At 44.4% G+C, this 19,793-nt stretch overlaps 1 protein-coding gene across 6 annotated transcripts in view; it reads right to left on the minus strand.

The window, feature by feature from the left end:
• Window positions 1–19,793, minus strand: part of CSMD3 (CUB and Sushi multiple domains 3) — a 1,342,864-nt gene that overhangs the window by 112,593 nt on the left and 1,210,478 nt on the right. For all 6 annotated transcript variants that reach the window (XM_056522623.1, XM_056522621.1, XM_056522626.1 and 3 more), the window contains one exon: window positions 12,217–12,399. In XM_056522623.1, the coding sequence (XP_056378598.1) occupies window positions 12,217–12,399 (183 nt within the window). The remainder of the gene's footprint in view (window positions 1–12,216; window positions 12,400–19,793) is intronic.

Below are 19,793 nucleotides of genomic sequence, written 5' to 3' on the forward strand. Positions count from 1 at the left end.
CCGCGATCGGCGCTGCGCGCTATTGGCGGCGGGTCCCGACTTCACTATGACGCCGGGCCCGCCGTGATATGATGCGGGGTTACAGTGTAACCCCGCGTTATATCACGGGAGCAGGACCAAGGACGTACCTGTATGTCCTTGGTCCTTAAGGGGTTAAATACATATATGTGTGTGTGTGTCAGGAACCCACATTGGTCTCCCGTTCACCCGCACTATAACCCAAGCACTATTGGGTTTAGTGAATGGGTGACCATTGTCCTTTAATCCTTCCAGTACTTATCAGCTGCTGTATGCTCCACAGGAAGTTGTGTAGCTCTTTCCAGTCTGATTACAGTGCTCTTTGCTGCCGCCTCTGTCAGTGGCAGGACCTGTCCAGAGCAGGAGAAGTTCACTATTGGGATTTGCTTATATTCTGGACAGTTCCTGACATGGACAGAGGTGTCAACAGAGAGCACTGTGGTCAGACTGGAAAGAACTACACAACTTCCTGTGGAGCATACAGCAGCTGATAAGTACTGGAAGAATTAAGATTTCTTAATAGACATCATTTACAAATCTATATAACTTGCTGGCAGACAACGTTTGTTTTCCAACAGAGTAACCCTTTAAGGATAGCTGGTTCCCTGTACATATTGAGCTGGGCCTTCACCATTCAAAAGCACCAGAGCACCCATAAGCCTCTTTAATAAGAATAACCTTAATTAAATAAGGCTAAGAATTTTATAGGAAAAACATACTGGGATGCTATATTATAGTATATTACCTGTATATCATAATTGACTGTGTTTTTACTGTATACGTGTTTATTGTGTTTGCTCCTAATCCCTGTTTTATATTTGTTTCTATAATATTCTCCTCTCTGGTCGGCTCCCCATCTTAGGTGGCATCACCTTTCCTTAGATTAATGGCCATCTATAAATCAAGGTTGATAGATCTCTCTGCAACCACTGAAAAAAATTAGTTTTCTTTCAATTATACATAGAGGATTTGTGACCCGGGAAACAATAAAACAGTGCAGAAGTGCTGTTTTCTTTTGAATGTTTTCTCATACTTTTGACTACGGGTTTTGCTGCAATAAATTACCTGAGAATCTTTGCATAAATTGTCGGTATTAATGCCATTGTATTGCTGTAGGTTGCCAAGGAACAGCCGCCACTGTAGAAATACAAATTGATTTATGCTGCTCATGCTTTGTATTACATTTAGTTAAATGATGCTTTAGATCATTCAGCAAAATAACTGGTAAGACCATATTGGAAATAAAGCACGTAAATCTTCTTCAGTGGTGTCCACGTCACAACATGATCCAAATCCTTCCGTGCTCTGCGTCCCTAACCAAAGAGCTTATGTTTTAGTTTTTCTTAGTGTTTTTTGCAGAACATGTGGCAATACAATTTCTAAACCATGTTTATTTCCGGCGGAGGCAGAAGATAAGCGTTAAAGGGGTACTCAGCCCGTAGACATCTTATCCCTTATCTCCGTGCACGCACCGGCTGTGGCCGCTGTGGTTGTGTTGTCACGCCACGCCCCCTCCATTCATGTCTATGGGAGGGGAGGGGGCGTGACAGCCGCCCAAACCCACCATTCTGAACATAATGATCAGAACGCCGGGTACGTGCACAGAGAGCTGGGATCCCCACAATCAGACGTCTTATCCCCTAACCTTTGGATAGGGGATAAGATGTCCAGGGGCAGAGTACCCCTTTTAGGTAAGAATGCATTGTATGATTGCATGTCTCATTTAGCTCAGATAAGGTATATATCCAAGAGTCGAACCAATATATATATAAAAAAAATTCTATACATATAGCTAGACAATGTTTAACCCCTTAAGGACCGGAGGTTTTTCCGTTTTTGCATTTTCGTTTTTTGCTCCTTGCCTTTAAAAAATCATAACTCTTTCAAATTTACACCTAAAAATCCATATGATGGCTTATTTTTTGCGCCACCAATTCTACTTTGTAATGACGTCAGTCATTTTGCCCAAAAATCTATGGTGAAGCGGGAAAAAAAATCATTGCGCGACAAAATTGAAAAAAAAACGCTGTTTTGTAACTTTTGGGGGCTTCCGTTTCTACGTAGTACATTTTTCGGTAAAAATGACACCTGATATGTATTCTGTAGGTCCATACGATTAAAATGATACCCTACTTATATAGGTTTGATTTTGTCGGACTTCTGGAAAAAATCATAACTACATGCAGGAAAATTAATCCGTTTAAAATTGTCATCTTCTGACCCCTATAACTTTTTTATTTTTCCGTGTATGGGGCGGTATGAGGGCTCATTTTTTGCACCGTGATCTGAAGTTTTTAACGGTACCATTTTTGCATTGATAGGACTTATTGATCACTTTTTATTCATTTTTAAATGATATAAAAAGTGACCAAAAATGCACTATTTTGGACTTTGGAATTTTTTTGCGCGCACGCCATTGACCGAGCGATTTAATTAATGATATATTTTTATAATTCGGACATTTCCGCACGCGGTGATACCACATATGTTTATTTTTATTTTTATTTACACTGTGTTTTTTTTTTTTTATTGGAAAAGGGGGGTGATTCAAACTTTTAATAGGGGAGGAGTTAAATGATCTTTATTCACTTTTTTTTTCACTTTTTTTTTTGCAGTGTTATAGGTCCCGTAGGGACCTATAACACTGCACACACTGATCTTCTATGTTGATCACTGGTTTCTCATAAGTAACCAGTGATCAACGATTCTGCCGGATGACTGCTCATGCCTGGATCTCAGGCACTGAGCAGTCATTCGGCGATCGGACAGTGAGGAGGCAGGAAGGGGCCCTCCCGCTGTCCTGTCAGCTGTTCGGGATGCCGCGATTAGCCGCGGCTATCCCGAACAGCCCGACTGAGCTAGCCGGGAACTTTCACTTTTAGCCGCGCGGCTCAGCTTTGAGCGCGCGGCTAAAGGGTTAATAGCGCGCGGCGCCGCGATCGGCACTGCGCGCTATTAGAGGCGGGTCCCGGCTTCACTATGACGCCGGGCCCGCCATGATATGACGCGGGGTTACTGTGTAACCCCGCGTTATATCAGAAGAGCAGGACGAAGGACGTACCGGTACGTCCTTGGTCCTTAAGGGGTTAAGCAACATGACTTTTCTCAAGCCAAAAACCTTGCCCACTTTGCCGTTTTTTTTTATGGGTACATAGCAAAAAGAGAATTGTTTAACCCCTTAATGGGGTACTCCCGTGCATTTTTTTTTTTTTTTTATCAACTGGTGCCAGAAAGTTAAACAGATTTGTAAATTACTTCTATTAAAAAATCTTAATACTTCCAGTAATATATAGGGGCTGTATACTATAGAGGAAATATTTTTCTTTTTGGATTTCTCTTATGTCACGACCACAGTGCTCTCTGCTGACCTCTGCTGTCCATTTTAGGAACTGTCCAGAGCAGCATATGTTTGCTATGGGGATTTTCACCTGCTCTGGACAGCTCCTAAAATGGACAGCAGAGGTCAGCAAAGAGCACTGTGGTCGTGACATAAGAGTACCCCTTTAAGGACGCAGGACATAAATGTACGTCTTGGTGAGCCGGTACTTAATGCTCCAAGACGTACATTTACGTCCTAAGCAGTAACCGCGAGCATCGGAGCGATGCCCGGATCACGCGCGGCAGGTCTCGTCTGCTGATCGCAGCCAGGGACACGCCCGTAATGGCGGACATCCGCGATCCCGCAGATGTCCGCCATTAACCCCTCAGATGCCGTGATCAATACAGCATCGCGGTCACTAAAATGGAAGATCGGATCACCCGCAGCGCTGCCGCAGCGATCCGATCATCCAGCATGGCAGCCAGAGGTCCCCTCACCTGCCTCCGCTGCCTTCCCGGCATCTTCTGCTCTGATCTACCTTCCCGCAGACCAGAGCAGAAGATGACAGATAACACTGATCAGTGCTATGTCCTAATCATAGCACTGAACAGTATTAGCAATCTAATGATTGCTATAAATAGTCCCCTATGGGGACTATTAAAGTGTAAAAATAAAAGTAAAAAAAAATTAAAAAATGAAGTACAAAAAATGTGAAAAACCCCCTCCCCCAATAAAAATTTTAATTGTCCCATTTTCCCTATTTCACCCCCAAAAAGTGTTAAAAAAATATTTTAAATACATATTTGGTATCACAGCATGCGTAAATATCTTAACTATTAAAATAAAATGTTAATGATACCGTATGGTGAACGGCGTGAACGTAAAAAAAAAAAAGTCCAAAATAGCTGCTTTTTTATAACATTTTATTCCCCAAAAAAATTATAAAAAATGGATTAAAAGTTTTAAATAAGCACATATGGTATCAATAAAAAGTACAGATCACGGCGCAAAAAATGAGCCCTCATACCACCGCTTATACGGAAAAATGAAAAAGTTATAGGTCTTCAAAATAGGGAGATTTTAAACGTACTAATTTGGTTAAAAAGTTTGCTTTTTTTTTTCAGCGCAACAGTAATAGAAAAGTATGTTATAATACATATCATTTTAATCATATTGACCCAAATAATAAAGAACACATGTCATTTTTACCGTAAATTGTACAGCGTGAAAACGAAACCTTCCAAAATTAGCAAAATTGCGGTTTTCTTTCTAATTTCCCCACACAAATAGTATTTTTTGGGTTGTGCCATACATTTTATGGTAAAATGAGTGATGGCATTACAACGGACAACTGATCGCGCAAAGAACAAGCCCTCATACTAGTCTGTGGATGAAAATATAAAAGAGTTAGGATTTTTTTGAAGGCGAGGAGGAAAAAACTTAAGTGGTTAATGTTCTTTCGGTCCTTTTGATTCTCCTTGACTTTGCACAGTTGGTGACCAGGTGAAAGGCTACACCAAATAAGATACCAAATAAGAGGCTGGCAAGTAGTTTATGAGAGCAATATTGATTTAAAGGGGTTATCCAGTTAAAAAAAACAAAAACATAAAATACCTAGGCTGCCTGCAGGATAGAAAACAAAGCTTTACTTACCTCTTGCACTCCACCGCTGCCTTCGGTTTCATGGTTTCACCTCTCCCAGCTTCTGGTGCTCTGATTTTCCTGGATCCAGGGATTGATGCATTGTAGTGCAGTTCAGCAATTCCCTCTGCGATTCCACCTCACCCCAGTGATTTAATATGCAGCATTGTGATGTATTGAGCCCCAAAACCAGGAAGAAGGCCATGGATAAGGGTCAAAACATCACATTTTCAGCGATTTGCTGAGCTCCTCTATGACATATTGTCCCCTGGCACCAGGAAGAGACAGGGAGCAGCATTTTTTTAATGCAGGCAGCATGCAGATTAAAAATAAAAAAATAAAAATGTATATGGTTTATTTTATATGTGAGGGGGGAAACTTTTCTAGATGGGTGGTAACCATGGCGGCCATTTTGAAGTCGGCCATTTTGAATCCAACTTTTGTTTTTTCAATGGGAAGAGGGTCATGTGACACATCAAACTTATTGGGAATGTCACAAGAAAAACAATGATGTGCTTGGTTTTAATGCAATGTTATTCTTTCATGAGTTATTTACAAGTTTAAAATGTATTCCATGTGCTGCCCATTGTGTTGGATTGTCAATGCAACCCTCTTCTCCCACTCTTCACACACTGGTAGCAACACCGCAGGAGAAATGCTAGCACAGGCTTCCAGTATCCGAGGTTTCAGGTGCTGCAGAATGGGCAAAACAAAAATTGTGACACGCCTTCTTTACCATAAGAACTGTGAACTTATGGAACAGTCTACCTCAGGAACTGGTCACAGCAGGAAAATTTTACAGCTTTAAAACAGGGTTAGATACATTCCTGGAACAAAATAACATTAATGCTTATGAAGAAATATAAAATCCCATCCCTTCCCCAATATTGCGCCACACCCCTACCCTTCAATTCCCTGGTTGAACTTGATGGACGTATGTCTTTTTTCAACCGTACTAACTATGTAACTATGTAACAGGACCCTCAGTTTACACGGAAGATTTTGTTCAGTGATTAGGCAAACTTTTATGTGAATGGTGAAGTTAACAAACAAAACCACCGCTATTGGTCTGACACTAACCCACATTGGATAGATCCCTCCAAGACTGTTGGAACACAAAAATTGATGGTATGGTATATGGGGTACAAAGATAGTGGGGCCATTCTTCATCAATGGAAACCTCAAGGCCACTGGATATGTGAAATTGCTGCATGATGATGTATTTCCCTTTTTATGCACTGAAGCAGGTACGTTCCCTGAGTTTTTCCATCAAGATGGTGCACCACCACATTATGGGTGTCAGGTCCGAGCATTCACAGATGAACAGTTTCCTGGAAAGTGAAATGGTCGTCGTGGGCCAGTTGAATGGCCCCCAAGGTCTCCAGATCTGACCCCCTTAGACTTTTATCTTTGGGATCATCTGAAGGCAATTGTCTATGCTGTGAAGATACGAGATGTGCAGCACCTGAAACTATGGATACTGGAAGCCTGTGCTAGCATTTCTCCTGCGGTGTTGCTATCAGTGTGTGAAGAGTGGGAGAAGAGGGTTGCATTGACAATCCAACACAATGGGCAGCACATTGAACACATTTTATAAGTGGTCAGAAACTTGTAAATAACTCATGAAAGAACAAAGTTACGTTAAAACCAAGCACATCATTGTTTTTCTTGTGAAATTCCCAATAAGTTTGATGTGTCACATGACCCTCTTCCTATTGAAAAAACTAAAGTTGGATTTAAAATGCCCAACTTCAAAATGGCCACCATGGTCACCACCCATCTTGAAAAGTTTCCCCCCTCAAATATACTAATGTGCCACAAACAGGAAGTTAATATCACCAACCACTCCCATTTTATTAAGATGTATAGATTGGACTAGGCGAACAGGTGACATTAGCGTCAGGATTACATCTTTTTATGGAACAATGCTGAAGGGATGATGCAGCTGCCCAGAACTTCCTAAAAATATTTGATTTTTGTTTTATGTTAAGCAACTTTTCTGCTCCTCCATGTGGCCATTGTCAAGCCTTTTTGGAAAGTGATGGAGCCCTGCTTTTTCCTTTGGGATTAGCATGTAACATTGGGGGCCTTGGTTTAGCCCATTCCCTGTACCCCCTTTTCTGCCATTCACTTGGATATTTGGGAGTGAAAAGCCCATTAAATAAAAATAAAATAAAATTAGGTAATCAGTCCCTGATATTTTATGAAAAGTTGCTCTCCAAAATGAAGGATCATTTCAAGTTAATAGTTCTCGGAGGCCAGACATTTGTGGCTTTTTGCCCAAGCATGCCATTATAAGTTAATATGTGAATTTTACTTATGAAGGATTAAAATGTAAGTTTTATCTTAGCCTGTTAGAGAGGGGTGAGGTCTTTAGAAGGACTAATATGTCCTTATAGTTAATGGACAACCATTTGGCAAACTGGAAAAATCCATAAAATAATAAAACAATTTTTTTTATTAAGTCCTTTTGACATTAGTCCTAATTGTAAAGGCAGCAATTGTAATGATTACACCACATTGGGAAATTAGTCATAATGCAGTTTTATAACATATTCTTTACATTGAGTATTCATTTGTCAATTTCTATTTTAACACTATTGTTTTACAGTTGCCGGGTTTCCTTCTATCCATGTGGTCCTTTTCTCCTCCTGCCCCCGTTCACCCAAAATCTGTCCCCACCCAGTACCACAAATTATTTTCTATTTCAGACAGCTCCATTTTTACCAATCTGCAGGAGCAATAGGTCTCCTAATATTTTAGAGCTCTTATGAAATAAATCTCACATTAAAGTATATGTCTCCGGCTTGCCTTCTTGACCTCACCCTTGCTACTGCCTTGTATTCCACTGAATTTTCTGTTTCTGACCTTGGCATATTTCTGACCCATGGACGTGTACTGCTTGACCTGCTTGCTGTTTGTCAGTCCAGAACTCGGTTAGTGCCAGACTAATCTGTCTCTCTTGACCCCTTGGTGTCTTGTACTGTTTTTCTTGGCCAGCCATCACTTGCTCTCTGGAGCATTCTGGAGCATTCTTAGAGAAGGTAAACTGGTGGCCCACTGCAGCAAATTCCAGATTCTCATAAAGTATGACCACTCAGACGATGCTTTTAGAAGTGCCCCAAAGCCAAACCAGTTAGGTAGCACAATGGGCCCACACTCACTAGTCATTACATCTAGGAAGGGTATTTGGAACTCTACATTAAAGGGATACTCCGCTGCTCAGTGTGACATCATAGTCCCGCCCCCTCATGATGTCACACCCCGCCCCCTCAATGCAAGTCTATGGACTTACATTGAGTGGGTGGGTTGTGATGCCATGAGGGGGCGGGGCTATGAGATCACGAGCATACGGCATCGGCTCCAGCGTTCAGAACAGTTTGTTCCAAACACTGAGCAGCGGAGTACCCCTTTAACCCCTTGGGGACGGAGGGTTTTTCCATTTTTGCACACGTTTTTGCAAAATCATTTTTCCCTCCTTACCTTTTAAAAATAGAACCATTTCAATTTTGCACCTAAAAATCCATTTTATGGCTTATTTCTTGCACCACCAATTCTACTTTGTAATGACATCAGTCATTTTACCCAAAAATCTACGGCAAAACGGGAAAAAAATTACAAAATTGAAGAAAAAATGCAATTTTGTAACTTTTGGGGGCTTACGTTTTGACGCAGTACATGTTGCGGTAAAAATGACACCTTATCATTATTCTGTAGGTCCATACGGTTAAAATGATACCCTACTTATATCGGTTTGATTTTGTCGTACTTCTGGAAAAAATCATAACTACATGCAGGAAAATGTATATGTTTAAAATTGTCCTCTTCTGACCCCTATACCGCGTTTTTTCCGCGTACGGGGCGGTATGAGGGCTCATTTTTTGCGCCATGATCTGAAGTTTTTAGTTTTTGTATTGATCTGACTTTTTGATCGCTTTTTATTCATTTTTTTCATGATAGAAAAAGTGACCAAAAATACTCTATTTTGAACTTTGGAATTTTTTTGCACGTACACCATTGACTGTGCGGTTTAATTAATGATAGATTTTTATAATTTAGACATTTCTGCATGCAACGGTATCACATATGTTCATTATTTTTTTTTTTATGGTAAAAGGGGAGTGACTCCAACTTTTATTAGGGAAGGGGTTAAATGCCGCAATTTCGCCGTGACTATCCTGAACAGACCCCTTTCAACTTGGAACGCTACGTCTAAAGGGTTAATAGCTCACGGTACCATGATCAGTTCCGCACGCTATTAGCCACGGGTCCCAACCGTTGCTAGGTACCGGGCCCGACCCGCTATGACGCGAAGCCACGGCGTGGCCCTGCATTATAGACAGGGAGTAGGTAGAGGGCGTACAGGTACGCTCTCCGTCCCCAAAAGGTTAAGCTATGTTCACACGGTGGAATGTCCGCATGGAAAATCTCTGCACATTCATTCCAGAACATGCCGGCGCTAGGGCTGCTTGGAAATGCGCTGTCTTATAGACAGAAATGCATTTTCTTGCAGAATCCGCAGAAAAATTAGACATGCCTATTCTTTCTGCAGACACTGGAATCACATCTGGTGCAGAAATTTTGCTGTGTGAACGGTGCAGCGGAATTCTATTGAAATCAATTCTTCTGCACAGAAATTCTGCCATGTAAACATGGCCTAAGAAAACCTGAGCTCTTGAGTTAAAACATTAAGCTCTGGATGTCTTTGGTTTTTCTGCTCAAATTACAGATAGCTATTACTTAGAAATGCACATAATAATAGGGAAATCAGGGTCATGTTATTTGTGTTAATCCTACATGGAATATTTATTATACTAAAACTATATTTGGTTTTCGAGATTTCAGCTTTGAGCAGAACTCAATGATCTCATTCATTATTGATGACGAGTCAGACCCAACCAACCCCATAAGTTTGGGGGAGAGATATAATATAAGCTACAATGACTTGTCTGCCATTCTGTTGGCTACAGTTGAGATGAAATAGAACTGAAGGCTTTAGCCAGGCTGGCCATGTCCTCTATGGATTTATAACAGATTTTCAGTCCTTTTCAATATATTCTCAAAAGCAGCAGTGGAACGGTCTGGAGTTAAGGATGTGAAAGGTAGATTTGAGAAATAAGCCACCTAATTTAAAAAGAGATGAAAATCTTGTTGAGAAGATTCAACCCGCGAAGATAAAGTGAATACTAAACCTAAATGACATCAGAAAAAAAAGATGGAGCGTACAATGTAAGGCAATAGATTTCTTTAAAACATTGTTCAGGAAATTGTTTTATGTCTACAAAATCCTTATCACTTGATCTATGGCTGTGGTTACAAGTTTAACAGTTTAGAAGGCATTCTTTTGGACTCCTATTCAATGTTTTTTTAGATTGTCTCTTAGACTCAGTATTTAACATTTTTAAAGGGTATTATGGCCATAGATATCTTATCGCTATCCAAAGGATAGGGGATAAGATGACTGATTGCGGGGGGCCCGCCGCTGGGACCTCCCGCGATCTGAGTTCAGCACCCATCATTCTGTGCCGGGCTTCTGCTTCAGTCTCGGAAACCTCTGTGTTTACGGGACTGGAGACGTGATGTCACGCCATGCCCAATCGTAACACCACGCCCCCTTTATTCATGTCTACGGGAGAGGGCATGGCGGCCATCACTCCCCCTTCCATAGACATGAATGGAGGGGGTGTGGTGTGACAGAGAGGCATAGCCTGGGGCTGATAGGCTCTAATTAGACTCACTGATGGTGCATATACGAACTATAGACACAGAGCAGATGCTAGCCAGTTAATGAGGATAGAGGATAGAGGTGTTGCGGTCTTGAGACATTGTGAACCCAGCACCACTCATCTCTGACATTCTCTACACTCTAAAAAACTATTTTTAAAACATATGAAGCCAGAGTGAACAATATGACTAGCATCGGGTCACTAACCCCTGCATCAATGAGTCGGAGGGTTACCATCTGTAAGTGAGGAAACCCTTGACATCAGACGTAAATATACCTCCAGGTGCCATGGTACTAAGGCACCAGGATGTCCTAACCAGCATGCTGACTGTAAAGTGAGTGCAGGGGCTGCGTTTGCTTCATAGACAGCAGGTCCTGGCTGCTATCAGCAGCAGGGACCTCTCCCGTAATGGTGTTCAATAGCGATTATGCTGATGGCCGCCATTATCCCTTTAGATGCCGTGATCACTACTGATCATGGAATTTAAAGGAAAATGGTCACCCATTCACCTTCACTATAACTCAATACAACGGGTTATAGTATGGGTGAATAGGAGACCGATGTGGGGGTCTTGGACTGCTATACCTATCTGCAGTCTGGAGCCCAGATACTCCAAAGGTCCCCCTCTTCCAGCGCTGACTTGCGCTTTGAGGAGGGCCCATCAGCTAGATTTAAATATTCATAAGCACCAGTCATGTATTTCAGCATTCATAAGCGCTGGTCATGTGAGCACTCGTGCCTACTGAGTGCTCACGTGACCAGCGCTTATGAATACTGAAATCCAGCAGGCAGGCCCGCCTCAAAGCGCAAGTCAGTGCTGGAAGAGGGGAGCTTTGGAGGATCAGGGCTCCGGACTGCAGGTAGGTATGGCAGACCGAGACCCCACATCGGTCTCCTGTTCACCCGCACTATAACCCGGCATAACTGTTATAGTGCGGGTGAACGGGTGACCGTTTTCCTTTAAAGCCGTTGTGGGGCTTATATTTACACACAGGACCCCCACAGCATGATTGTGGGGGTCTGATAAGTGAAAATGGAGGCCTCAGCTCTGCTTACCTGTTCCATGCTTCTCCAGGGATCTTTTTGTACCAGTAGATCGCCAATATCCCTGGTCAGTGATATGCCTATACATAGAACTAAACAGTAACAAAAAGACTATGGGTATTTAAAAAATTTAAAATAAATAGCCCAAAAAAAGGTGTTTAAAAAAGTTAATAAGCCCCTCCCCCCTTCCCCAATAAAAAATATAATCACACCATTTTCGCATTTTACAAAAGTAAAATGCTAATAAATTTAATTAACATATCTGGTCCGCTGTAAATGTCCAAAATATATATATATATATTTATTTATTTATTTATTTATTTATTTATACATTTTTTGGCAAAAAAATACATTGATGCTTCCAAGAAAGAAATAGACAAGAAATTGAACTTCATAGGAAAACTGCTGAACAGTAACAAATTCTGGTAGAATTTTCATTTTTCAGAAATATATACCAGGTGAACATACCTTTACATTCTGGTTGTCTTCCTGTCCATGATCCATTACTCAGACATGTTCTCTCTTCTGACCCATAAAGGACATAGCCAACCTCACAGCTAAATCTCATTATACTTTTAGTTCTGAACTCTGTCCCTTCTCTGGAGCCATGAGCAGGTACTCCAGGGTCTCCACACCAACCAGTGGCATCACCTGCAAGGGAAGGACATATTTGTTACACACGTGACTATTAACAAAAAGGCGGGCATTCATTTTCATTTAGGCATAGGAAACTATTTTCCTTTTACTCTTTTCCACAATATTACAGACATGTATATAGGGGAAAGCGGTATATTACCATATAACCACATACATGTATGCAATAGTGGGCTTGGGGAGACTCTTCCTATGAGAAGTGCCGAGGAAGAGTGGATAGTTGTGATTGGCATCTGATCTACAGCAACAATGGCTGAGATAATGGGTAACTGTTCTGGAGTTTAACCTCTTTAGCATCACAATGGTAAATGGTGTATAGTGGAATTATTTGTTTTACCATAAATCATTAACAAATATATTAATATTTATTCTGCCAAATTATCTGTTCCTTGAACTGCTTATCCTGCAAAAATCAAGTCCTCAAATATTTATATGTTAATTGCAGTCTTAGGGTCCAGACACACTATGGAAAGTTACAAAGATTATTCCAAGCAGAATCCAACTTGAAGCAGCATTCCTTTTATCAAATGGGATTTAGCTATCGTGTGCACGCTTCGAGGGATCCATAGCAGAAGTTCCGCGGTGGATCTGGGTTCTGCCAAAATCTACCGAAACTGCATCGCAGTCAAAATGACAGGGCTTACTAACCATGCAGACATTAAAGGGGTACTCTGGTCCTAAGACATCTAATGCCATACCCTTTGGATAGGGGATAAAATGTCTTAGGGCCAGAGTACCCCATTAAGCATTGATTCTGGCAGAGGTTGCCAGATTTCTATTTACTAATATTATATTCAACATAAAAAACACAGGTCATATGGAAACGGAAGGGGGGGGGGGGTCTGTGCCTTGAAATCCTATGTAAGCAGAGAATGCATTCTTAGAATGACTACAATGTTGAGTATTTATAGCACACTGCTGTTCGGGCAGAAATTCAACATAAGACAAAGTCTCCACATTACAGAGGTTTAATGGCCAGGCATTAAAAAGCGATTCATCACACATGAGTGACCAGTACAAGGTGATGCTCCTGCGCACTGTCTGTAAACAATGTAAATTATATCCTTTTGTTATGAGAAGCTTTACAGAGAAGTACAATCATTACTATTGTAATCTCCTATAATAGAAAACAGTTGCAGTTTCTTGAGTGCAAATTGCTACAATTTCCCTGCAGCACCTCCGCAGGAAAAATGAGGTATTGCACAGCGTTTATTTAAATGCATCAGGACAGGTCTTATTGAAAAAGAGACAATTTGCAACTGGTTTTCTCTCTGCCCAAAAGATGGGGTCCTGAAAACACAGCCCTCTTTATTAACTTAGAATATCTGAATAAGATATGAGAAAATGACTTTGCCTTATTGAACTTCTACTTAAAAGTCAGGGATTATTTTTATATATTGTCAAATGTCTGGCATAAAGCAAGATGTAGGATATGACTATTAAGGCCTGTTTTATTCCATACTAGCTGAGTATCTGGTGTTGCCCAGTCTTTTTTACCAGTCTTGCATGGGACTTCTGGTTCATCCACTGATTGCGTTACTCTTGGGCTGCAGAGATTGTCCGGGAGTTTTAAACATCCTGCTGCTGGACCAACATCATGGTAAAGTATGATTTAACTGTACAGGCAGTTTTCTATAGACATAGGTACTCAACATACAATGGTTTCAACATGCAATTGTCGTCCCAGAACAAATCAATATTTTATGTTGAGGGACCAATGTATACACTGTCACGATGCCGGCTGGCAGGTAGTGGATCCTCTGTGCCAGAGAGGGATTGGCGTGGACCGTGCTAGAGGATCGGTTCTAAGTCACTACTGGTTTTCACCAGAGCCCGCCGCAAAGCGGGATGGTCTTGCTGCGGCGGTAGTGACCAGGTCGTATCCCCTAGCAACGGCTCAACCTCTCTGGCTGCTGAAGATAGGCGCGGTACAAGGGAGTAGACAGAAGCAAGGTCGGACGTAGCAGAAGGTCGGGGCAGGCAGCAAGGATCGTAGTCAGGGGCAACGGCAGAAGGTCTGGAATCACAGGCAAGGAACACACAAGGAACGCTTTCACTGGCACTAGGGCAACAAGATCCGGCGAGGGAGTGAAGGGGAAGTGAGGTGATATAGGGAAGTGCACAGGTGTAAACACTAATTGGAACCACTGCACCAATCAGCGGTGCAGTGGCCCTTTAAATCGCAAAGACCCGGCGCGCGCGCGCCCTAGGGAGCGGGGCCGCGCGCGCCGGGACAGAACTGACGGGGAGCGAGTAAGGTACGGGAGCCGGGGTGCGCATCGCGAGCGGGCGCTACCCGCATCGCGAATCGCATCCCGGCCGGAGGTGGTAACGCAGCGCCCCGGGTCCGTGGAACCGACCGGGGCGCTGCAGTGAGGGAAGTGTAGCGAGCGCTCCGGGGAGGAGCGGGGACCCGGAGCGCTCGGCGTAACAGTACCCCCCCCCTTGGGTCTCCCCCTCTTCTTGGGGCCTGAGAACCTGAGGATCAGACTTTTGTCCAGGATATTGTCCTCAGGTTCCCAGGACCTCTCTTCTGGACCACAACCCTCCCAATCCACTAAAAAAAAAGTTCTTCCCCTGACCTTTTTAGAGGCCAAAATCTCTTTAACAGAGAAGATGTCCGAGGAGCCGGAAACAGGAGTGGGAGGAACAGATTTAGGAGAAAAACGGTTGAGGATGAGAGGTTTAAGAAGAGAGACGTGAAAGGCATTAGGGATACGAAGAGAAGGAGGAAGAAGAAGTTTGTAAGAGACAGGATTAATTTGACACAAAACTTTAAAAGGACCAAGATAGCGTGGTCCCAACTTATAGCTCGGGACACGGAAACGGACATATTTAGCGGAGAGCCATACCTTGTCTCCAGGGGAAAAAATGGGAGGAGCTCTTCTTTTCTTATCTGCGAATCTCTTCATGCGAGAAGAAGCCTGTAAGAGAGAATTTTGGGTCTCTTTCCATATGGTGGAAAGATCACGAGAAATTTCATCCACAGCGGGCAGACCAGAGGGCAAGGGGGTAGGGAGGGGGGGAAGAGGGTGACGGCCGTACACCACGAAAAACGGAGATTTGGAGGAAGATTCAGAGATTCTGAAATTATACGAGAATTAGGCCCAAGGTAGAAGATCTGCCCAGTCATCCTGGCGGGAGGAAACAAAATGTCGTAAATAGTCACCCAAGATCTGGTTAATTCTCTCTACTTGTCCATTGGATTGAGGATGGTATGCAGAAGAAAAATTTAATTTAATCTTGAGTTGTTTACAGAGAGCCCTCCAGAATTTAGACACAAATTGGACGCCTCTATCCGAGACGATCTGTGTAGGCAACCCGTGAAGACGAAAAATGTGTACAAAAAATTGTTTAGCCAACTGAGGCGCTGAAGGAAGACCAGGAAGAGGGATGAAATGTGCCATTTTGGAGAATCGATCAACGACCACCCAAATAACAGTGTTGCCATGGGATGGGGGTAAGTCAGTAATAAAATCCATACCAATCAGAGACCAAGGTTGTTCGGGGACAGGTAGAGGATGAAGAAAACCAGCGGGCTTCTGGCGAGGAGTCTTATCCCGGGCACAGATAGTGCAGGCTCGCACAAAGTCCACCACATCAGTCTCTAGAGTCGGCCACCAATAGAAGCGAGAGATGAGTTGCACAGATTTCTTGATGCCCGCATGACCTGCGAGATGGGAGGAGTGACCCCATTTGAGGATCCCAAGGCGTTGGCGTGGAGAAACAAAGGTCTTTCCTGGAGGAGTTTGCCTGATGGAGGCTGGAGAAGTGGAAATCAGGCAGTCAGGAGGAATGATGTGTTGAGGAGAGAGTTCAATTTCAGAGGCATCTGAGGAACGAGAGAGAGCATCGGCCCTAATGTTTTTATCAGCAGGCCGAAAGTGAATTTCAAAATTAAATCGGGCAAAGAACAGAGACCACCTGGCCTGACGAGGATTCAGCCGTTGGGCAGACTGGAGGTAGGAGAGGTTCTTGTGATCGGTGTAAATAATAACTGGAAATCTTGATCCCTCCAGCAGATGCCTCCATTCCTCAAGTGCTAATTTAATGGCTAGAAGCTCTCGATCCCCGATGGAGTAGTTCCTCTCCGCCGGAGAGAAGGTCCTGGAAAAAAAACCACAAGTAACAGCATGCCCGGAAGAGTTTTTTTGTAGAAGGACAGCTCCAGCTCCCACTGAGGAGGCATCAACCTCCAATAGGAAGGGTTTAGATGGGTCAGGTCTGGAGAGCACGGGAGCCGAAGAAAAGGCAGACTTGAGTCGTTTAAAGGCGTCTTCCGCTTGAGGAGGCCAAGACTTGGGATCGGCATTTTTTTTTGTTAAAGCCACAATAGGAGCCACAATGGTAGAAAAATGTGGAATAAATTGCCTGTAATAATTGGCGAACCCCAAAAAACGTTGGATGGCACGGAGTCCGGAGGGGCGTGGCCAATCTAAGACGGCAGAGAGTTTATCTGGGTCCATTTGTAGTCCCTGGCCAGAGACCAAGTATCCTAGAAAAGGAAGAGATTGGCATTCAAACAGACATTTCTCTATTTTGGCATAGAGTTGATTATCACGAAGTCTCTGAAGAACCATACGGACATGCTGGCGGTGTTCTTCAAGATTGGCAGAAAAAATCAGGATATCGTCCAGATATACAACAACACAGGAGTATAGTAGATCACGAAAAATTTCATTAACAAAGTCTTGGAAGACGGCAGGGGCGTTGCATAGACCAAAGGGCATGACCAGATACTCAAAGTGACCATCTCTGGTGTTAAATGCCGTTTTCCATTCATCCCCCTCTCTGATGCGGATGAGATTATAAGCACCTCTTAAGTCCAGTTTGGTAAAAATATGGGCACCTTGGAGACGATCAAAGAGTTCAGAGATGAGGGGTAGGGGGTAGCGGTTCTTAACCGTGATTTTATTAAGACCGCGGTAGTCAATGCAAGGACGTAGAGAGCCATCTTTTTTGGACACAAAGAAAAATCCGGCTCCGGCAGGAGAGGAGGATTTACGGATAAAGCCCTTTTTTAAATTTTCTTGGACGTATTCAGACATGGCAAGAGTCTCTGGGACGGACAGAGGATAGATTCTGCCCCGGGGTGGAGTAGTGCCCGGGAGGAGGTCAATGGGACAATCATAAGGCCTGTGAGGAGGTAGAGTCTCAGCTTGTTTTTTGCAAAAAACGTCCGCAAAGTCCATATAGGCCTTAGGGAGACCGGTTACATGAGGAAGCACAGGGACACGGCAAGGTTTACTGGGAACCGGTTTTAAGCAGTCCTTGGAACAAGAGGGCCCCCAACTCTTGATCTCCCCAGTGGACCAATCCAGGATTGGGGAATGGAGTTGAAGCCAGGGAAGTCCAAGAAGGATTTCAGAAGTGCAATTGGGGAGGACCAACAGTTCAATCCTCTCGTGATGAGATCCGATGCACATTAGAAGGGGCTCCGTGCGGAAACGTATAGTACAGTCCAATCTTTCATTGTTTACACAATTGATGTAGAGGGGTCTGGCGAGACTGGTCACCGGGATGTTGAACCTGTTGACGAGAGAGGCTAAGATGAAATTTCCTGCAGATCCAGAGTCCAAGAAGGCCACAGCAGAGAAGGAGAAGGCAGAGGCAGACATCCGCACAGGCACAGTAAGACGTGGAGAAGCAGAGTAGACATCAAGGACTGTCTCACCTTTGTGCGGAGTCAGCGGACGTCTTTCCAGGCGGGGAGGACGGATAGGACAATCCTTCAGGAAGTGTTCGGTACTAGCACAGTACAGGCAGAGATTCTCCATGCGGCGTCGTGTCCTCTCTTGGGGTGTCAGGCGAGACCGGTCGACCTGCATAGCCTCCACGGCGGGAGGCACAGGAACAGATTGCAGGGGACCAGAGGAGAGAGGAGCCGGGGAGAAGAAACGCCTCGTGCGAACAGAGTCCATATCCTGGCGGAGCTCCTGACGCCGTTCGGAAAAACGCATGTCAATGCGAGTGGCAAGATGGATGAGTTCATGTAGGTTAGCAGGGATTTCTCGTGCGGCCAGCACATCTTTAATGTTGCTGGATAGGCCTTTTTTAAAGGTCGCGCAGAGTGCCTCATTATTCCAGGATAATTCTGAAGCAAGGGTACGGAACTGTACGGCATACTCGCCAACGGAAGAATTACCCTGGACCAGGTTCAACAGGGCAGTCTCAGCAGAAGAGGCTCGGGCAGGTTCCTCAAAGACACTTCGAATTTCCGAGAAGAAGGAGTGTACAGAGGCAGTGACGGGGTCATTGCGGTCCCAGAGCGGTGTGGCCCAAGCCAGGGCTTTTCCAGACAGCAGGCTGACTACGAAAGCCACCTTAGACCTTTCAGTGGGGAACTGGTCCGACATCATCTCCAAGTGTAATGAACATTGGGAAAGAAAGCCACGGCAAAACTTAGAGTCCCCATCAAATTTATCCGGCAAGGATAGTCGTATTCCAGAAGCGGCCACTCGCTGCGGAGGAGGTACAGGAGCTGGCGGAGGAGATGATTGCTGGAGCTGTGGTAGTAACTGTTGTAGCATAACAGTCAGTTGAGACAGCTGTTGGCCTTGTTGCGCAATCTGTTGTGACTGCTGGGCGACCACCGTGGTGAGGTCAGCGACAACTGGCAGAGGAACTTCAGCGGGATCCATGGCCGGATCTACTGTCACGATGCCGGCTGGCAGGTAGTGGATCCTCTGTGCCAGAGAGGGATTGGCGTGGACCGTGCTAGAGGATCGGTTCTAAGTCACTACTGGTTTTCACCAGAGCCCGCCGCAAAGCGGGATGGTCTTGCTGCGGCGGTAGTGACCAGGTCGTATCCCCTAGCAACGGCTCAACCTCTCTGGCTGCTGAAGATAGGCGCGGTACAAGGGAGTAGACAGAAGCAAGGTCGGACGTAGCAGAAGGTCGGGGCAGGCAGCAAGGATCGTAGTCAGGGGCAACGGCAGAAGGTCTGGAATCACAGGCAAGGAACACACAAGGAACGCTTTCACTGGCACTAGGGCAACAAGATCCGGCGAGGGAGTGAAGGGGAAGTGAGGTGATATAGGGAAGTGCACAGGTGTAAACACTAATTGGAACCACTGCACCAATCAGCGGTGCAGTGGCCCTTTAAATCGCAAAGACCCGGCGCGCGCGCGCCCTAGGGAGCGGGGCCGCGCGCGCCGGGACAGAACTGACGGGGAGCGAGTAAGGTACGGGAGCCGGGGTGCGCATCGCGAGCGGGCGCTACCCGCATCGCGAATCGCATCCCGGCCGGAGGTGGTAACGCAGCGCCCCGGGTCCGTGGAACCGACCGGGGCGCTGCAGTGAGGGAAGTGTAGCGAGCGCTCCGGGGAGGAGCGGGGACCCGGAGCGCTCGGCGTAACATACACTTTGAGTCTTTTAAATACAGATTGCTG

This window comes from Hyla sarda, chromosome 5, assembly GCF_029499605.1.
Source record: "Hyla sarda isolate aHylSar1 chromosome 5, aHylSar1.hap1, whole genome shotgun sequence".
NCBI classification, from domain to species: domain Eukaryota; kingdom Metazoa; phylum Chordata; class Amphibia; order Anura; family Hylidae; genus Hyla; species Hyla sarda.